Source organism: Brachycentrus maculatus, unplaced genomic scaffold (genome assembly GCF_059751285.1).
Source record: "Brachycentrus maculatus isolate JH-2025_06_01 unplaced genomic scaffold, ASM5975128v1 h1tg000992l, whole genome shotgun sequence".
Classification (NCBI taxonomy): Eukaryota; Metazoa; Arthropoda; class Insecta; order Trichoptera; family Brachycentridae; genus Brachycentrus; species Brachycentrus maculatus.
This window is the reverse complement of record NW_028281710.1, coordinates 66,648-82,719: the sequence shown is the minus strand read 5'-3', so window position 1 is coordinate 82,719 and position 16,072 is coordinate 66,648. Positions and strand designations below refer to the sequence as shown.

The window sequence follows — 16,072 nt, the reverse complement described above, 5'->3', positions numbered from 1 at the left end:
TAGGGGTAGGCAGTAAGAATAGAATGCCACACCACTCTGTCTATGTCGCAATCCCACATTATTGCTTTATTCTCCTCTGCGCTCCCGCGGGAAAAGTGGCCAACTGGGTTGAGAGTCTCACCTCGGCCATTGCAAAGCATTTTCCCGCAGTCATTCATTCTCCTTCCAATAAAAACAAATTATAGGAATTAAAATATGGATTTAACCCATCCGCATATCTGTTTTTTTTCAAAACATGTATATACAGACACTAATTGAATGTATCCCCGCAAGTAAGAAAGTTGCCCCGCCCGGAGGGGAGGTGATATGGTTTGTCAAACAAGGAGGCGTTAATATTTTGCACCTGATAAAACGAGAACAAACATAGAAATAATCTTTAAATGCAGAAAAAGGTACCGCGCACTAAACATTTAATGTTTAGTGTGCGGTCCAACAGTCCGACCAATCACACCATGCGCGTGGCTGCGGCGTCAAGGGCGTTCAAATTCGACCGAGTTATAAAAATAAACTCTCTCATAAAATTATAACTTTTACAGTTTTACCAATAAATATGGTACATATAACTATTATGCACATATTTTATCGTGTGTCTAGATAAGAAATGTGATAAATTAACATGAAAACTTGAAAAAATAACGCTATAAAACATTACACCTGGGATGTATAGTTTTGATGTCTCACTGAGTTTAATTGATATTTCAATCAAAAGGATAATCCTATCCTTACAGGAACATCTTTGGTCAAGTGTCGTCAATAAATTTGTATTAAAATTATAAGAAATAATGCATTACAAAAAGCTTTCTTTGCTGATTTGTAGATATCACACAAAAGTATATTTATAATATGAACAACCACGGATGGGGGCGTGGCTTAAACTGCGGCTGATTTGCAAATGTAAAAACATACCTTCCACCAACGTTTGGCGGCTGGTAGGCGGATGGGTTAAAATATATATGTACATATTCAGTAGATAATGCTGTGGTGAGGAGGATAGACAACCCAGTGTGGTTGTGTATCATTTATTGTAGTTCAATACACAAGGTGTGTTTGTGGGTGACTCGCAATTCTGGACCAAGGGTGGAGAACAATGATCGATGTCTCGAGGTCGGTCAAAGGGTCCGTGGACAAAGAGGTGAGACAGTTCCTGAGTTGACGGCGTACGAGAATTCCGAGGCCGAGGAAGGTGCTGGTCGCAGAGGTCGTAGTAATCACATCGCTGGTGTAGAATTGAGATGGACATCTTCGGAGGAATGATATGGTACTGGTCGCTCTCCCAGTGGAGGAATGAGATGGTGCTGGTCACGCTTCCGGTGGAGAAATGAGATGGATGTCTCGTGATGTCGTTGGACAGGTGGCGCGTGAGCAAGTCGCATTCCTGGTGGAGGAGTAAGATGTTTTTGCACGGGCTATACCCCTTTTATATGGTTGGGGAAGGCATTGTTCGATTGTCTTGGTAAGCTGAATTCAAAGTCCGAATTTCAACACGTCTGCTGAAATGCGAACTCAACAATCTCAGGTCACCGCTCTTGGAACGAACGTAATCCTTTTGTTCCATGTGTATAATGATTTTGCTTAGTTGCTTTTTGCAAAGAAACAAAGCTTCTTTATTACGGTCCTGCTTTATTACAGTAAATTATAAACAATCTTTTATTTTGATATGCTTTTTATTTAACTAAATAGGAAGACTAATTTTAGAGATATAATTATTTTTATAACAGCTACGCGTAGGAATTAAGGTAATTATCATTTTCAAGCTCCGAATGCTCCGAATTCCATGGACAGCTAGACGCACCAATGAGACCATTCGCCAGGAACTACGCTTGGATGGCTTGACTCTGGCCAATATCTGTACCCGACGGATTCTCCAGTTCTTTGGACACGTTGCGCGTGGCAACGAGAATAGTCTGAAACGACTAGTTGTGATCGGTGAAAAACTGATCACAACTAGTGAAAAAAGGAGGGAAAGAGAGGGAGAGGATGATCCCCACACGGTGGACCAATCAAATTAGATTGAAGATTATTTTTTTAAAAAGTGTGTGGGAATGAGCAACATTTTTTTTAATACAAACGCATGGAACGTCATGAGATTGATACTATATTTGAGTAGTGTGGTTGTCGATCATAGGGAGAATGGTGAATGTTACACATCGCTGGTTAAATGCCACAACGCAAAAAAATTCTAGCGTTAGAAATGTCCTTTTTATTTAGAATCATGGGTGTCTTTTTCTGAATATTAAATGTTGATGATTTAGATACCATTTTTGGAATAAAGAGTTTAATTTTGTTTTACATTGTGGCCCTTTGGAATTTAACTAGCGACATGTTAAAAGTGATCACTTAACCAGCCTATGACAGGTCGTAAGCACTGTCGATACCCAGACTTCCATACCCATATTCTTTACATTTTGAATGTGTCCAAATACTTGTTCACAAATCTGGATTATCTCTAATTAGGATTTTTTTTTGACATTTCAACCATTGAATTATCTGTAATAGTTATATTTATAAGTGATTTTAAATGTTGGCACTATTTTTCGATGACTTGTATAATGAACCCAACGCTCGTTCCCAAATTAAAGTAATTTGGGAACGAGCGTTGGCGTTCATTATCAAATAAAATCCTAATTCTTGCATCAAAAAGTATTTTTGATACATTTTTGCAGGAAATCAATGATTTATATGCAAGGTTAGCTTGAGGCCCAATAAGTAGTGTTCTTATGCATACCTTATTGCTTATGCTTTCAATGAATGAAATCCTTTTCGAGTGTGAAATCAAGTTTTTTTAGTGTTCTTGTAATTTAAATCTTTATTTAGAAATTTGTGTACTAGAATTGCAAACAAATTTGGCTCTTAAGGAAAAAATTCATCGTTGTAATGTTTATACAGTGAAACCTCTTATCGTTTTTAAAGGGACCTATTGAAATTAACTATGAATGCGGGAAAACAATGAAAGCGGGATTAAGAAGTTTATACACAAGGAGATGCTATCGAGTGAAGATACAGTCCTACTAATCTGAATAACCATTGGTAAGTTCAAATTACATATAAGAGGAATACAACGTTTAGATGTAAATAAATGTATTTATTTTAAAAAAAAATACAAAGTTGAACAGAACCAAAAAATATTAAAGTTTATTTTTTATTTTAAATAATCTGTGATCAGCATGTGTTTTTTTTTTACTGTTTTATTTCCGTAAGTCAACAGTATGTTTTCATCTTTGCAAATATTTTTTTTTTCGGCATTGTGCGTATAAGAAAATTTTCAATCTTTCAAAGAGTGTGCATGGTTCTGAAAATAAAGGTACAGGCAGCAGCTCCTCTTTATCAATATTGACCTCTCCTGCTGCGTCTGTCAACCTTGCGTCACACAGGCTTTCGATAGTTTCTATCATATTGTCATCGAATGTAACATTGAGGAGAATGTAAAAAAAAAACAGCTAAAACATATCAAATATGCAGCGTAATTCTAACGATGAATGCGGTAAAATGGTGATAGAGAAACGATAAATGCGATCTATTTTTGTATGAAATGCATTCGGGTAGAAGAAATAAACGACACATCCGGGAAAACGATTATTTGAGGAACGATAGATAGAGGTTTCACTGTATTTGGCTCTTTGGCTAATAAGTTGACTTAGGGCAATAATGGATCAGCATCCAGGGCCTCTGTGGGTACCTCAGGTCTCTGTATGATGATGGGACGGTGTGTTGGGACATATGGTCAGTCTTTTGGATCTCCAAGAGTTCTCAGGGTAACTATTGATCGCCGATCGGTTGGTCCTTTGGGGCAACTTCAATCAGATGAAGGGTCCCACCCCATTCATAATGGAAATGCCTTTATTTAACCCTTTACTTCATGACTTCATTGACAGTTTGTCTCCGAAAGACAAGTGAAGTTATTATTTTGGCGTTCATAGCGCGTCTTTTGGCTAAATTGTGAACTATATACGTGAATTATGAATCTAATCAGTAACAACAAAGAATGGTTGCTTATATTTTTAAAGAACGTTTTAACACTAACTTTTGGGTATGTAAAAAATTTGATACACTATGCAGTGAAGGGTTAATTTAGCTTAGCATATTTTATCCATTATTTTCTGTATCCTTTTACAGTACATATTACTGTAGGTATTCAATAAATCCGTAGAGTAGGTATTCAATAAATCCATCCGCCTCCGTAGTGCAATGGTCAGCACGCTCGACTACCGTTCTGGAGGCCCCAGGTTAGATTCCCAGGGAGGGGGGGCAAATAAATATAAGTGATTTTTTCACTTTAATACTTATTCAATACAATTACCCTGGACTGGTACCTGAAGCGGAGGGCTGATCACCTTTCCTTCGTGTGTTAGCGATCGAGATAACACTGTGTTTATATGATGCAGTGTCCTATGCACCACTGGGGAGTGGATTTGAAGAAGAAGATTCAATAAATAAAAATGGGATGTGATTAAAAGACTTTTGCGGGAACTTAAAGAAGAAAATGCTAGATATATGTATAACATAATAATTTTATTTTGTAGGAATAAGTAATAATACCAACTCCAAAATTAAATAACAAAAATACAAAATTATCAAAGTAAAATAATAACACAGAATTTGAGAGGAACGAATGTTAAAAGTAAAATTGGTTCTTTTGATTACAAAACAGGTAAATAAATGGTCAAAATGCTAAAGGGTTTGGTTTCATAACCAAAAATACAACACAAACAAAGGTATTATTCTTAAGTTATAGGAATAAAAACATGGGTATAAATATATAATCTTTATAAAAATATTGTATAGTAGTTAGAAAAAGGTGTTTGAGGCCGGAACATTTCCATATCCTCTGCATATATTTTTTTTAGGTATTTAAATAGAATGCTTCATTAACATCTAAATAAAATGAAATAGAATGAACCCATAACAGAAAATGACAAACACGTTTTGGAATATTTTATTATGTATGAGTAAGTATACATTTGAATGACAAATACGTTTTGGAATATTTTATCATGTATGAGTAAGTATACATGCTACAATAACATATCTTTAAGTAAATGTCAATTGGTTTGGTGACATGGCCAAGACTACGGGCATGAAGTATGCCGCTACAAGTTGAAGGAATAAAACTGGAATATATTCTATATGATTATTAGTAAGCGCAGTGGGTGAGAATATCCAATGCTGCCAGCAAGCGCTTCGTTCAAGGGATGTTCTGGGTCAGGATATCCAAGACGGCACTGATGTTCCCATCCTTGGCTTCCAAGAGCCTGGCCAGCCTACCGTTGTCATCCTTGAAACCCATGCTCAGCATCCTGTCAAAGGCTTCAGCGATACGGGGAGCTGAAATCAAACGAATTTTACAACATTTTGAGCGGGTCCAAATACTTGTTCACACAATCTGGATTATCTCCAATTACAGGTGTTATTTTCATATTATTTTTTGACATGTCATTAAAGATGAAGAAGAATATGAAGGTCTGGGCATTCACGGAGCTATATGAACCAATTTAGAAACCTTGTTCTTGAATCACTAGAACTTCATTAGAGTTTTTAATATAAGAGTTTCTGCTTAATAAAAAGCTTCTTTATATCTCACCAATAGATGTCTCTAGTGAAGTTCTAGTGATTCAAGAACAAGGTTTCTAAATTGGTTCATATATATATATATAGAACTTCCAAGAATTTGAGTAGTGTGATTGTCAATAATGGGTAGAATTGGTGAATGTAAATGCCCAGACTTCCATATTCTTCATTTTTGATGAGAAGTCAAAAAATAAAATGAATTTTAGTTTACATATTAAATGTTAAATCAAACACTGATTTTTCGAGTCTACCAAGTTGAATTTGATTGTTAAAAATCAATTTTGTGACAATTCATTCGCTCCTTTCAAAAACGTCATAAATCAAAAATCGTCAATTTTTAGTTGTGCATGTTTTCAGAATGCCCAGAAAATGTACTATATCCCAGCAAAAGAGGCATATTTTTAACTTAATATTTACCTGCTACATGTCTGAAAGTGTTTTTTTTGGATTTTGAAGAAAAGGTATTATTTAATTATTTTTTTAAATATACTAAATATTTTTCAAATGGAGAAAAAACCTTCAGACCTATGCGGCATCAAGTGCAACTAAGAGTTACAAGAAGAATAAATCAAATATAACCTCAGAAAGCGAGTTGTTTTAATGGTTATTCAAAAAATTTAAGGGGAGTTTTACATAAAAAAGGCCGTGTTTACTTTGATTATGGTTTTAGAATTGACTTACCCGTAGGTCTGACGGAAGAAACTGGGGCAGCCGGTGGGGTTGGCTGTTTGGGGGCTTCGGCAACAACTTCCATCGGAGCCGGGGAAGGATCATTCTGAATAGGAGCAGAAGGCCTGGCAATCATCTCCGAAATCAGAGGGTAGATTCCGGCGTAGGTATTACCACTAGCCACATTGGCGGACGATGCAGCCATAACTTCGTTCTTCATAGCGCGAGCCTGCAGCTCCAGTTGCTTGTTGAATTCACGCGTCATCTGTTCCATGTCAAAAGCAATATTGCGGGGCGGCATGGGTGCGCCGCTCTGATTGTTTTCTAAAATAAAATATACATATATTTTAAAATTCCAATTACGGTTATATTCTACTGTCATATTTAAATAGACATTCACTTGTGAGCCGGGACTTCTGCGCTAGTCAAAACAACAAAATGTTTCACTTAACGAGTAACATTCTGGATCGAATTATGCTCGTTATGAGAGGTGCCACTGTTTAGTAAAAGCTCTTTAATTCAAAATATGTACTTTGAATATTACCATAATTTGAATAGTACTACAAAATTTTTGCTCCCCCATAATTTCAATTCAGTTCAAAGTCAAAAAATACAAATGTCTTAGAAACATTTCCTACACTATGGAAAAACCCATATCGTGCAATCAATTGAAAAGTATAAGGAAAATTTTTGGTGTATCAAACAATTTGATCTTACTACCATGCATATTTATTTGAGCTTGTTAGTTTACCCCTTTGGCTACCAGGACTTTTGGGATTACTATGCTAGAAATACCGCAATTTAAACATAAATAATTCAAAAATAAAAGATGTTCGATAATTTATAAAGACAAAAATATCTCTCCAGGTTAACTAAATGTATGCAACGCTATAAAAAATTGACTAAGGAGTAAATGCTGCCTTAATGCACTTAATGTCCACCTCCTTTTTAGGTTGCGCACATAATTCAACAAATTATCGACTTCCCGACCTAATTGACGACATCCGATGTTGAAAGAAATAAAGTAGGGGTTTGAGTCATTTTAATTTTTTTAAGTTACGCAATATATGTTTTATATTTGTATCAATTTATCGCATATTGTTGTGTTGATTAACCTTGACACGTAAAAATATATTTATTTGAATAATAGCACAGCTTATTTTACACGGAAACAAAATTGGTTTAGTATACTATATATATACATTGTTTGGAAATATTAAAAAAAAAAATTTTTTTTTTTCTTCAATAAGTTATACATTAGATATTGAGAATTACATGATCATTTATATCTTACAATGAGTTGTAATATGTATTACACAAATTTATGTTTCAAAAACTTGAAAAAAAAACGAGGAAAACAAAGTATATAATATTTTATATATTATATATTTATACATACTTTGTTTTCCTCGTTTTTTTTCAAGTTTTGGAAACATAAATTTGTATAATATTACAACTCATTGTAAGATATAAATGATCATTTAATTCTCAATATCTAATGTATAACTTATTGAAGAAAAAAAAAATATGAATTTCTTTGCACAAACCTGAAGGAATCCCTAACATACTGTCCAAAATGTATCTGATACTTTTTATAAATCATGATGTCCGATCTGACGGATCCGATATTTCTCTCTAGAGTACCGAAAGCCGATATATCAGATTTTGGTAACCAAAGGTTTAAATTAATTAAAAAATACTGTGCATACAGCAATTAACAAAATGATACTGAAGTCGCTTTAGTCAGATTTGTGATGGACAAAATTATTGTCCCGATTGTGATGGACAAAATTAACGCTACGATTCTACCGTATAGAGGTCGGACAAACTGTATGTTAGAATGAAAATGTGAAGGCATTATTTTCCAATTTAATTGGAAAATTAGCATGCGCAATAGTGCGTATAAAGATCTATTAGTGTATTCTGAAATGATGGTTTCCAGATATTAAAATGTAGTTGGCTCTAGACAAAAACTAACCTTTTACAGGTTCGTCAGTATTCAAAAGTGTCCATCCCTCGGGCTTCACATTCTCAGACACACTCGCATCCGAGTCATCAGAGGAGGACGAGTCATCCTCAGCGTCAACGTCAATGGTGGGAGGACGTAACTCATCAGCTGTCGGGGTATACTCTGTTGCAACATCTTCAGGAACTACTTTTTCATCGTGGGCACAGCACTCGGCCTTCGATTGAGGCCTAGCCCTGAGATTGATATCGATGGTTGCCCCGAAAGGGTCTAGAATATGAGCGACCCTATTGCCGAAGCCGTTCACGAACATAACGTGACGGTTATACATGTCGGATGGGCTAGGGATATTACCATTTTGAGGCTTAGCTTCGTTCGCATTTGCGGCGCTAGCGGAAGCTTGGGGCTCGGACGGGGTGGTCGGGGGCGCAGTAGCGGAAGCGCCGGCGGCGCCATTCGGCAACTCGATATCGAAACTTCCGGCCAGGTTGGAGAATCCGTTGATATAACCAGTCATTTTTGACATCCAGTTGGCAAAATCTTTTCCCATTCGCTGCTGGCCCTCGTGCTTTGCCTCGTGCTTCGCCTCGTGCCTTGCCTCGTGCCGTCCCCCGTGGTGGCCTTTACCTCCGTGGTGCCTGCAGATTGGAAAATAATAAGTTTTAAGTTTTGTACTGACATTTCTCGGTGGAGCTGCATTTTATAGAATAGAATAACTATTTAATTTTTTCCAAATAAATTTTATTTGACCAGCAACCGACATCATCAGACTGGTGTGAAGCTAGACAAAATTCTGTGTTACATACACAAGGCAGGAGTTAAAAACCATGATTTTATATAATTTTTACGACAAAATGAATTTAAATTGAACGAGTTTAAATATTGTATTATAATAATAATTACATGTAAAGTAAGTAAAGGTTTTAGTCATGATTTTATATAATATTTTTTTTTTAATACAGGCCGCGAGCTTGACATGCTTAATTCAAAGTATGATGTGGTATTTTTTATTATGTCATTTTTTGTAAAATAATTTCAAGTTGCTTTTTTACTAGGATAGATCAGTCTTACCGATAGAATAAATACTGGGAGGAATTCGGGAAAATTGATCAATTAGAATTTGACTTTTTTTGTTTGACAAAATCACCAGTATGCATATATTTATTTTATAATTAACACTAGCTAACAAAAAAGATCTTACCTATCGCGGCGATGTTTCTTGTGAGGACATTCTGGTCCTTCGTTCTTCTCCAAAACTACGTGGGGTCCATTCACAACAATCCTGCGCATCTTAGATGGAAAGATCTTGGGCAGTTTCGACTAAAATCATCAAAATATGCTCATCAATATAAAAATAAACCAAAAACACAAGGTTACATAAAAAACGTGTGAAAATATTTTCACATGTCAATTTAATTATAGTCTTTTTTTATGTGTAAAATACAATATGGTATGTATAGTGGTGCAATGGCGAAATACTAAAAGAAAAAGGAAGCACATTTCATTTACTGTTTATCATGGTGGTATGTAGTGTATACAACACAACTGCATTGTATCAAAACACTTAATGCATTATTATCTCAAAACACTCTTTTTATTTTGTAAGGAATGAAAGAATGAAAATAGTTGGTAATTTGATTTACCTCTTTTATTTACTGACCATAGAGTACCAAATTACTTTTGACCGAGAATTAATATTCAGAATGTTGTAAGGACATGTCCTAGAGTGAATATTACTCCAACATTCAATTTAAAACTCTCTTCTAAACTTAAAAGAATGATTTCATTTTTACATAATTAATAACAAAAAATGTTTTCATCATATCCTCACAATATATCATTGTGCCAATGCCAAAGTCAAAAATCTGCATTTTCCACTATTTTTCAGATAAAGTCAAAAATGTTAAATATTTAATTTTTACAAATAGCCATTTTAAAAAATGGGTTGTTTTATAGATATTTAAGTACTGTATGAAGCTGGTTTATTAATTATACATTTATAAAATAGAAAAACTTACAGAGGAAATGGGCGAAGGAATGCGAATCATGAAATGCTGCGAGTGCATTTTCTTCTCTTCACACGTGGAGCACAGATCGAAATCAATGCACGAAAAGCACTTGTAACGATACCCGATGACGGGCCCTTCGCAGCCATCGCACACTACTCCCACATGCTCAGCGTTGTTATCAAAAGTGCGCTCTGTAAAAACATCAATTTATGTATTCAATTATACATATCTAGAATATTGTCCATTTACTGTGTTTATCATTCATTAAATTAGATTTTGGTTGCCACCGTGAACCTGGGCTACCAACTGGGCGGGAAAAGAATCAGGAATGTCTGCTACGTTGATGATGCCGTCTTAACAGCAGAATCTATTTTCAAGTTTCACTTGACATGGGAAAAGTGCAACATGATGATATATATTGACAAAACTAAAAGCATGACCATATCCAAGAGTCCAGTAAGATGCAAATTAGTTGTAAATAACAGAGCCGTTGAACAGGTGATGGAATTTAAGTATCTTGGAGTTGACGTTAGTTGCATCGGTAATCTCTATGGTAAGACTCTAAAACAAATCAAGAAGGCTGCAGCTATATCCGGATGCCTCGGAAATTGAGTGCGGAGGAACAAACACATGAGAATGGAAAGTAAAAAATATACATAACATGTGTTCAACCAATAAACATGATGATGGAATTGAGGCATGAGCAGATACTTCTAGAACGAAATCTCGACTTCGAATCTCTGAGATGAAAACTCTCCGATCTATAACCAGAAACACGTTGCAAGACCGCGTAAGAAACACTGATATCCGAAGCATGTGTAAGATGAAAGATATCATGATGAAAGATATCCCTTCAAGGAAACTCTGAAGGAGACCTCTACTTAATAAAGGCAGACCTCCAAAAAGGTGGAGAGATACCTGGCAGTCAACATGCCAAGAGCAACAGATCCTGAGGATCTATAAAAAGAAGAAAACTAATATTCTGGTTGATAATTAAGTTACACGTTAAAACAAGTTGCATTCAAAGAAATAATGTCACATATTTGTAAACAAATGATGTTCTAGATGCCAGAAATATGCCAATACATGCTTATGAATCATCAATGTGTAATGTATTGGTAGTGTGACCTCAATTGGATAGGTTATTTGCATAGTATAAAAATAATATTCTACAAAAACATATTATATACTGCGTGAATTTTTATCACACAGTGGAAAAACACCCAAGTCATTAGATTTTAGTTATCATTATTATTTATGTTGGAATTCCATTGTTCCATTGTGCTCTGATTTATTTTTAGCATAATTCTGGTCTGACTCAGCTGGTACAATGTATCAGCCCATTCGTAATAAGTACCCAAAGTAAAAACAAAAACATGTCGACACCGAAACATTTCACTCTTTAACTATTTCTGTAGATTGCAAAATTTTACTTAAGTTAATACATATAATAAATGTTGAATTAAATTTAGAAAAATATTTTTTTAAATATGCATAAGAGTGTGAACACCTAATGATTATAACAAAAGGAAAATATCTATCCTGAAATATGTCTCGCTAACTAGAAGATATCAATATCTGAAGGTACAAAATGGTTTAAAATGGCAATCGGCATCACCATTCGCAAATCAGTTCTGTAAAATAGCATAAGCCGTTGGTATTCATCACAAACTAATTTTTCTCATTACAATGAAAAGAATATCACAAATTAAGCGGAAGAATTCAAACGTATCCACACTCACTCGAGTAGATATCTCGGAAACCATAAGCGAGTGATTCAGTTTGCGGGATGGCCAGTTAAGAATACTTTGCATCGAGTTAAGAGAACTCCTAACAACTCAAATATCCCAAAGTACCTGAGCTATTCGGAAAACAAATATAAATATTTTACGTGCACTGTCACAAAGTCTGGGTCAGTAGTGTAATGGTCAGCACGTTCAGCGCAGGGCTGATTGCCTTTCCTTCATGTGTTAACGGTCAAGATAACACTACGTTTATATGATGCAGTGCCCTATGCACCATCGGGTGCGGATAAGGGTTTGAAGAAGTCGCAAATAGCGCCCGCGTAAGCATGAAATGATACAAAAATAAAATATGGAGAATACATAAAAAAAACAAAGAAACTTACTTCGGCCGCACGTAGCGGCACCGAACAAAACGTGCGCCGCATCAGCAGCAGTAGTCTTGTTCAGCTTCTTCACATACAACTTCTTCAAGTCATCCGGAGTGCTCGAAAGAGCCAAGAGCAACTCTTCATCGCTGGAAATCATGATTTCATCTCCTTCGTTATCTAAGGGAATAACCACATATTTTAGAATGTAATTTATTGATATATTGTATATTAAAAGCATTGGTAACTTTGTGGTGTGGTAATATGATACACACAAAGTGAACGATGAATGATAAGGAGTGTAATTACAGCTCGCCATATGCCACGTACTTTTGATACCATATATGTATAGCTGTTTGCAATCAGAGGGTAGATAGTAAGTACTTTAACATTTAAAAAAACATGAATCACAAATTGATGATAATAAGGAAGGGAAAGGTAAAAGGGAGTTTAGGGAAAGAGGTAGAGGGAAAAACTAAGGGAGGAGGTTTGATGGACAGTTAGGATTCTAATGATAGGTAGTAATGTCTCAGATGTTTCTTAAAAGGTATTAAAGAAGGTGCATTTTTTACAAGGAGAGGTAATTCATTCCATACTTATTCATCTATAGTTTACATTAATACTCCAATATCTTAAAAAATATATACCTTTCCAGGAAACCGTAAAGGGCCCATTATTCATCACCGGGAACACGGAGTACAGCTTCGCTTTAAGATATTCGAAGCTGGTCACGGCGCTCCTGTCAATCCCAAATCTCCTGACTTCGGAATCGCCTCCATCGGGCGTGATGAGGAACACCTTGAACGAAACGCTCTGTTCGGGCTGCATTTTTCTCGATTTCTTGAGTTCTGAGTTCTGAAAGAAAATATAATTTATAATTAAAATACAACTTTGTTTTATAACCACTATAATTATTATAACTTAATCATAATGTCTACCGGTTTCAAGGCTAACCGCTTCTTAATACTAAAACGCTAAGCAAAAGAGCTTGGGTAGATCCCAAGTGGCTTTATTTTTTGTGTATATTAGCTGTCACAGTCAAAAGGTATCAGGGATGTTGAGTGATTGGAAACATATTTAATAACAGACTTCTAGAAAAATCTATCACTTGTGTATTTATTAGTTTAAAATTATTATTAATTGTTTTTTTTAATTTCTAATATTTCTAAGTAATCTTATTTAAGTTCTCTGTTGCAAAAGTTATACATTAGTTATAAAATGAAAAATCACAAAGTTATTGCTTCAAATATAAATTATAAAATATAATTTATTTATTAGTAACAGGGTTAGTACAGCAGGATCTCTAAAATCCGAATGCCGAAAATGTACCTCCTGTTCGGACTAGTGGAGCATTCGGATTACAGAGTACAAAAAATCTGTAGGGTATTTTTATAAAATAAAACAACTTTTACTTAAATTTTAATAAAAGTTTTCCTCAATCTAACATAGATGGCTGTTGTGAACTCAATGTACTGTATCAAGAGATTAATAAATATATCTAGAAGTCTAGAAGTTCTATATAAGAAGAAGAAATTTTCAGTAGTGTGGTTGTCAACCATGGGTAAAATTGGTGAATGTTGAATGTGTGCAAAGTGATCACTTGACCAGTATATGACAGGTCATAAGCCCTGTAAATACCCAGACTTCCATATTTTTCTTCATCTATGAATGATGAATGTGTGTAGAGTGATCACTTAGCCAGCCTTCGACAGGTCATAAGCCCTGTAAATACCCAGACATCCATATTCTTCTTCATCTATGTTGAGATGTCAAAAAATGTAAAAAAAATAAATTGTGAACTAGTATTTGGACACACTAAAAATGTTGCAATGCATAATTTGTGAGAACTCGCCTTTAGTCCCTTTGACTCATACTTATTCACTTGTCTCAAAGTGAGTATAAACATGAGCAGTGTATGAATGCTACACACAACGAGAACAGTATCTACAAAAAGTTATTTCATAAATATATTTTTTTAGCGTTTTTAAAATGGCTATTTTGTCAGAATCTCATGATTTTATTTTCTCTTATAATTTTTTTTCATTTTCCATAATTCCTTGCCATTATTCAACTGAAACTTGTACTGCAACCTAAGAAGATGGATGAGGAATTTAAAACAAAAACCAGGATCAATGTGAAAATTTGACCAAAACCAATATGGCTAACTTTTGATAATTATATCCTAAATTTAGATACCTGGACATTAGAGCTAATGAAAATGCAAGCGAATATTCGCAGGATAATTTGTATCTGGTTGAAGATGATAGTTCAGACACTATTTCACGATGAATGAGCAATAAATGTTACGAAAACCTTCCATTTAACTTTGTCTACTGTTCTTTGTTCTTTTCCTGCCCAATGGAAAAACTCAAATCCAAATAAAATAAAAGTATAATTCCCTTAATAATAATTATAATTAAGAATTTTGATGGTAGGTACACTGTTTGAAAACAAAAAAAGGCTATATACTGTCGTTAAATGCGACAGATTGGCAGCAGGTGCCGTCCATAAGGGAAATTGTTTCACCATAAATGCGCAGCTGTGTAGCGCCTGTTGCGTCACAACACCCTCATTTGTATTGATCCTGAGTCAAGCAACAAATTCAGAAAAAAACAGCTTTTTAATTATTGTCCGATATGCGGAAAAATTCTGGAAAACAGTAATGCGACATTCTATCCTCTCTACCTACCAATGAAATCACACAACTAATAACATCGTTAACGTTAATCAATAAATGTTCAGTTTGACCTGTTGCGACATACCGGCATTATTGCGCCATAATTTCATCACTATGTAAATGGAAAATGACAAATATGTATTGAATAAATATATGCAAACGTCTGCTGACTGTGCCAACTCGACCATCCAATGCGAATGCAAACAAAAACTCATCAAAAGCGATCAAAAGAGAATATTTTTATTCCATATGAAGAAAAAAAATCTCGATCGATGAGTGACAACGCCCTGTGAAGCGAAAAAGCAGAGTCCAGATTTGTTTTAAAGAAATACCATGAATATTTTTGTTTATTTTAAAGGGAACTTTAAAATCAGATTTTAGCATCGGCTTTGGAAGGAGTATACAAACATATTGTAATGTAAATACATATTTCAATATGGCGACTTGAGATTTTGCAAACTAACATCCATTCGCAATTAAACTGCGAGGAAACACGACCTCAAACATGTTTTGTCCAAGAGGTAATCATTATAATCTTCACAAGGTCGTAGAATATCAGACAATAAAGCTAATATTTGGTTATATTATTAATTAATATTATTCTTCATATAGAAGGAAAATACTTACCGCGACTAAGACGCAAAAAGTAAAGGACCAACAGAATAAACTATTAAAATCAATGCAGATGGAACCTCGACGAACAAACTAAACGAATTGATAACGGCTTGGAGAGAATCAACAAATATATACTCACATTATTTCACCGTATGGCGCAACTGGTGGACACAACAGAACCAAAACACGTAATGCAGTCTAATGACGAGATGACATCGCGAAAACTGGGCTCCGGGGAAAACGATCAATAAAGCTCAGCATACAACCTTCCCGAAGATTCTCGAAACAGTGATACCAACAGCAATATTAAATTGCTTTTCCTGACGTTTTCCTTATCAATTTCGGAATTCCGAATGCAAGAAATCTTTAAAAAATATATTTAATTTTTTGAAAAGATACTTCTTTCTTTTCTTTTTAAAAAAGAGAAATATGAGTGATTTTATTATTTACAAAAATACTTT

The 16,072-nt window shown here is 34.9% G+C and overlaps 1 protein-coding gene across 4 annotated transcripts; it reads right to left on the bottom strand.

Annotated features, from left to right (window-relative positions):
* Window positions 1-4,917: 4,917 nt before the first annotated feature.
* Window positions 4,918-15,837, bottom strand: LOC148299696 (uncharacterized). 4 transcript variants are annotated; one of them, XM_088275795.1, is made up of 8 exons: window positions 15,624-15,837; window positions 12,967-13,174; window positions 12,338-12,499; window positions 10,219-10,400; window positions 9,402-9,520; window positions 8,213-8,838; window positions 6,247-6,558; window positions 4,918-5,322 (listed from the first exon to the last, which is right to left on the bottom strand). In XM_088275795.1, the coding sequence occupies exons 2-8, from the start codon at window positions 13,145-13,147 to the stop codon at window positions 5,183-5,185; spliced, it is 1,722 nt and encodes a 573-aa protein (XP_088131921.1). In that variant the 5' UTR covers window positions 13,148-13,174; window positions 15,624-15,837; the 3' UTR covers window positions 4,918-5,182. The 4 variants fall into 4 exon arrangements, with proteins under 4 accessions (XP_088131921.1, XP_088131922.1, XP_088131918.1 ...); XM_088275796.1 differs by having other exon boundaries at window positions 8,555-8,838; XM_088275792.1 differs by having other exon boundaries at window positions 15,751-15,837.
* Between the last annotated feature and the right edge of the window lie 235 nt (window positions 15,838-16,072).

What these genes read in the sequence shown, in the direction of transcription:
- LOC148299696 (XM_088275795.1), bottom strand. Translation starts at nt 13,147, where the DNA reads ATGCAGCCCGAACAGAGCGTTTCGTTCAAGGTGTTCCTCATCACGCCC. An exon ending in AAGAAACATCGCCGCGATAG is followed by an intron (nt 8,839 to 9,401) that starts GTAAGATCTTTT and finishes TCCAATCTGCAG; the next exon opens with GCACCACGGAGGTAAAGGCC. An exon ending in TACTGACGAACCTGTAAAAG is followed by an intron (nt 6,559 to 8,212) that starts GTTAGTTTTTGT and finishes ATTTTATTTTAG; the next exon opens with AAAACAATCAGAGCGGCGCA.